The sequence below is a fragment of the Quercus robur genome, chromosome 5 (genome assembly GCF_932294415.1).
Source record: "Quercus robur chromosome 5, dhQueRobu3.1, whole genome shotgun sequence".
NCBI lineage: Eukaryota > Viridiplantae > Streptophyta > Magnoliopsida > Fagales > Fagaceae > Quercus > Quercus robur.
In genome coordinates this window covers 24,179,872-24,184,980 of record NC_065538.1, presented here as the reverse complement: position 1 = coordinate 24,184,980, position 5,109 = coordinate 24,179,872, and the positions used below count along the sequence as shown (strand labels likewise).

The 5,109-nt window shown below is 31.9% G+C and overlaps 1 protein-coding gene across 1 annotated transcript; it reads right to left on the bottom strand.

The window, feature by feature from the left end:
- Nucleotides 1–604: 604 nt before the first annotated feature.
- Nucleotides 605–4,615, bottom strand: LOC126725572 (auxin-induced protein IAA6-like). The gene is made up of 3 exons (XM_050430368.1): nt 4,140–4,615; nt 3,168–3,261; nt 605–980 (listed from the first exon to the last, which is right to left on the bottom strand). Exons 1-3 carry the CDS (start codon nt 4,507–4,509, stop codon nt 863–865), a joined length of 582 nt encoding a protein of 193 aa, XP_050286325.1. The 5' UTR covers nt 4,510–4,615; the 3' UTR covers nt 605–862.
- Between the last annotated feature and the right edge of the window lie 494 nt (nt 4,616–5,109).

The window sequence follows — 5,109 nt, the reverse complement described above, 5'->3', positions numbered from 1 at the left end:
TAACACTATGGGTCCATTTGGATTGAACTTATTGTTGCTGAAACTGAAAACTGAAAATTGAAAACTGAAAACACTGTAGCAAAATAATTTTTAAATGTGTAAATAATATCGTAGGACCTATGAACAGTACATGAACAATGTTTTTTGTCTCCTGCACAGTAAAATCATGTGATTTTATTGTTCATGCGCAGGGAGAAAAAAAAAAGTTTGCAAACGTAAAACTGAAAACGCCACTTTCAGCCCAATCCAAACGGGTACTATATGTCAAGAGTCTTATAGTTCATTTGCACTACCACTCTTCTCTATTTTGGAAATTTTGGATTTGAATTCCCCACTTCATGTAAAGAAAAAAAAAGTTAGAATTTTAAAATCTCATAAACGATTTTTGTGACCTATATATATATTACCAACCAAAACATAAAAAAGAATCTCTTCATCTATATGGTTGAGTGTGGAGTTAATTAAGTTGATGGATACCCCATTCTTATTCAAACCCTAAAGAGACAGTCAAAAAACCACCATAAAAAGCACCCGGGTATCATCCCAAGTTGGGCAATGACTTTTGTGTCATATCACTATCGTGTTAGCATCGGTACGTGCAAAATAATCCACAATAAAGAACAAATTGTCATTGTAGTTAAGAACATACATTAATAGTACGTCAATTATGACGAGACAACATATATATCTTTTCTATCTAGGGTCCTATCCCAGATTGAATTACACCAAAATAAGTATCACGTTCGTGATTTAAAACAAAGAAGTGTCTGCTTAACCAAATAAATAAACCAGCATCAATTAAACTGAAAAAACATTTAGGAGAGACATGGAAATGTAGTTAAATTCTTTCTCGAGCCATTATTTATTTAGCCACATCTTTTGAATTTCCTTTATGATCAGAATCCTTTGGCTGCAGTCCAAAACCCTTGGCTTCTGATCTCTTCATGATCCTAAGCCTCTTGCATGATTCAATAAACATCCTGCAAAAAATGATAATCACATGAATTAATTAATATGAAGGATAAAAATGGCTGAGAAGAACTTAATTGAGCTATAACTTGTTGATGAACAAGCATGTAATAAAATATGTTAATTACTATGATCATCTATGGTGAAAGGTCCAAAGAAATTTTGTGGCATATTTTTCAATTGTAATTTGCTCATCAACTTTGAAAATGTGGCCAAGAAGCTTCTTCCTAATAATGCGTGTTTTGGCTGGGCCAGGTATGGTCTTGAAGGACAATACTGTCACCAATGCAACACCATCATGAGGAATTCAATCATGTGGGTTGCACGTGGTCCAACATAAGGGTGTACAACTTTGATGTTTTATTGAATCTGTGTCACTATCTTCTTCATTGATGGGGAAAAAATGTTCTCAAGTGTGTAAATTTCTTACTAGGAGACCAAGAATTAACCCTAGTAAGCATGCCGCTTTTGTAGACTAATTAAAGAAAGTTATTATGCTTTAAGGTATTTTAATTAAGACTAATACACACTCTCAAGTTGACCCTTTGTGAGTTGATTCTTGGTTTTTGTCGGATTAGTGCTTAATTTCATCATCAGAGACATGCTTTTATTATGGTAATTCTGGTCTCAATTTTGAGGCAACTAGCTAGCTTTTCTAGGGGTTCCACTTGGTTTCAAACATAGAATAATAACAAAGGTGCTTTATTTATTTATTTTCCCACTCAATTAATTAGGTGCACTATAGGAACCTTTGCTTGGTAAACACGGACCAAGAATTGACTAAATAAGAACCTTCTTCTTGTCGGGTTGGGTCAAATTGACTCATAATTAGCATGTCTACTAAAATTCACTAGATGAAAAACAAAGCAGATGAGAAAGTGTTGGGATTTGGATTCACGAGAAATAACGTTTTGAGATATCTTAATTTTAAGGCTTAAGAATTAAGACATGTGGATTAAGGCTTAATATGTTCTTGTCGACCAAAAATGACATCACGGAATGGCTATCTAAGATTAACTATGACGAGGAAATTAAATGGTTTTATTTACCCAACCCATTTATGTCCAACCAAATCCACTAATTTGACACCCCTAATAAATTGTTAAGATTTTTTTTCTTTTCTTTTTATGTACTATAACTTTATACACCAAACATGAGTTTATTGATAAAATTGTTAGTAACATATAATCAACACGAAATTTGATGTGCATGTTAATAAGAATGAAAATGTGCATAGTAAAGGTAAGATTTTTAGAATATTAATCAAATTCAAAGTTACAGTGATAAAATATTCATAGAGTTACGCTAACTTAATATGCCCCTTTATATAAATGAGGATCAAAATAAATAAATAAATAAATAAAAAGAAAAGAAATAAAGACAAGGATGTTAAGGGAAAGGTAATTTTCTCTCAATATTTACTCATGCATATATATGGTTTACATACTATAAGAGAGATGATGCATATACTGAATATATAATATAAATATAATTACGGTAAGTTAAATGTTTTGTATCTCTCTATTGTCTTTACTCAAAAAAAAAAAAAAAAAAATTGTTTCTCAATAATATTTTCTTGTTTTTCTAAAAGTTGAGAAACCTATGTTCAAATCCCTTGGTCTTACTTGTAAGAAAATTAAAGAAAATGTTGGGATGGGGGAAGCAAGAGATCACTAGACAATACATTTGTGTGACTAGAGTTAAATGTTCATTATTAAGCTCCTAACTCTCATATATCTAGAATGTTGAAACACCACCCCCCCCCCCCCCCCCAAATCCCCACTCCCTCCCCAATCGGCATATGTATGAGTACAATTTAGAAAAAAAAAAAAAAAAAAAAATGAGAGTATAATAGTCTTTCTTCTCACATGAATAGTAAATCTCACAATGAAAAACTTACAATATTTTGAAAGTATAATAATCTTTCTTTTCATACAAATAGTAGATCTCATCATACATTTAATTTATAAGATACTACATTATATGAAAGGAGAGAATACACCATTATTATAATCCCAAAATCTTGTATAATTACTCCTAGGAAATAAGCTATTAGTAGATTAATTTGTACAATTTATATATGCAATGTGAATGTAATTGGAACTTGTAAATGTAAATGCTATATTTGGCGTAATATAGACGTGATGATTTCAATAAAGAAAAGTATGTATATATGAATATTAGTTGGGAAGACTTACTCCCAGGGAACATCTCCCATTAGCATCCAGTCGCCGTCTTTGTCTTCATAAATGGGAACTTGTTCAGAATTCTCCGCATCCTTTAATGATTCGCCTGTCAACACATAATATACCACCATTTCATGCCGTCTTCTTTTTTTTTTTTTGAGAGTGATTATTTATCTTAACTAATACAAAGAGAAGAGGGATTTAATTAGTGTAATTTTGTTCTTATTCTTTGTTTTATTTGGATCAATTGAAGACTCTCCTCTTCAAAAAATTATATACACAAGTGTTTAACGTTTCAAAGGTAAAAAAAAAAAAAAAAGTATCATTAAACTACAAAAACCAATGGCGAGAGACTTGGTTAATGACTAATCTATTTTATACAATTTTCAATTTACATAAATTGTTCACCTGCATATCAACTGTAAATTAATTTTGCAAATAATTAATTTTTCAAAGATACTTTAATTTGGACAACAAATTTGATACACATTAATATCAAGAATAAAATTCTTCAAAATTAGTTGACAAATTTTTCATATAGAAAAGGTTAGTTTATTTGAAAAGGATCGAATTTCTTAAAATTTTTTGAATCCATGCCATATTTTTCATTTTCCCCCATGAATACCCGTGGCTTTTCTATTGTTAAGAAAGAAAAAGGGGTAAAAATACTAATGACATTTGTGAATAAGCACATGAGGTTTAGAGATAGGGATATGCATACACACACAAACAAAATGACAAATAAAATTACTGTAGGGTAAATTTTGTTACTTGGTTCATATATACTATTTTCATCTCCTCTCTCTCTCTCGGAAGAATAAATGAACTGTAAAAACATAAAATTCCAACTATATTTATTGCAATTTTTGCATGGCTAGATGTTTCAAACTGCGACCTAGCTTACACAAAAGCTTTAGTTATAAGTCGTGACTGTCAACCCTAGACTAAAAAAAATTTAAGAACCAAAAAAATGAGAGCACTTACCAATGCCAAAGCAATCGAAGAGCTTCTCCAATGCTACCGCAAGATCCGAGTAACCTTTGTGCATGCTCAAATCAACTTTGCGCAGAAAAGGTGCCCCATCCATGCTAACTTTCACATACATTTTCGATGTTTCAAGGCGATCTTTCTCTTGAAAATTATTCTTTCTCCTGTATGAACACACTGGAGGCCACCCCACAGTTTGGTTCTTTGTTTGAGTTAATTTCCAGTCAGTGGAGCTATTGTCATGATCACCGGAAATATCTGAGAACACCCTCTTCTTTTCATTCTTGTCCACTAAAATTGGCGCACTACCACCTGGTAGACCCAATCTGAGCTCTGTAATTTCAAGTCCAAGACCTTCTTTCTCCATTATTTTCGGAATTGGGTATTGCTTTTCTTTTTTTCTTTTTTCTTTTGGTTCTTTGGTTATGCAATTTTCTCTTTGATACAATTTTTCTTGATGGGATTTTATAATAAAAGTGACTAAAACGGCTAGTTCTTATACATGGTGAATGAATAGAAGACAGAGTGGAAGAAATGACAGGTCAACTAAGACTTTTTTTTTTTTGAATGTAGGTCAACTAAGACTTAGTGGTCGGTCACATGAGAGGCAAATGTGGGGACTATGTGCCTCCTTCAAACACCAATAAAGGCAGGCACCATAAGTTAAGTATGGGACAGATCGTAGGGCTGTTGTTGTTTATTGATTTGGAGGGATTTAATCTTGGCCGTCTGATTTGGTGATTGGGAACAAGCCATGTGATTTGCCTGATTGAAGGGGTCCTTGCAAATTGCAATAAATTATAAAAGAGGGAGTAGCTAGACAACCATGATGAACGGAAGTATATATGTTTTAGGAAAAAAAAAAAATTCCAAGTAATATCAATTTTTATTTTTATTTTTTATAAAATTTCAATCTATAGTGTTCGTTTTTATGATTTTTGCTCTTTATTATCAAACTAAAATATTA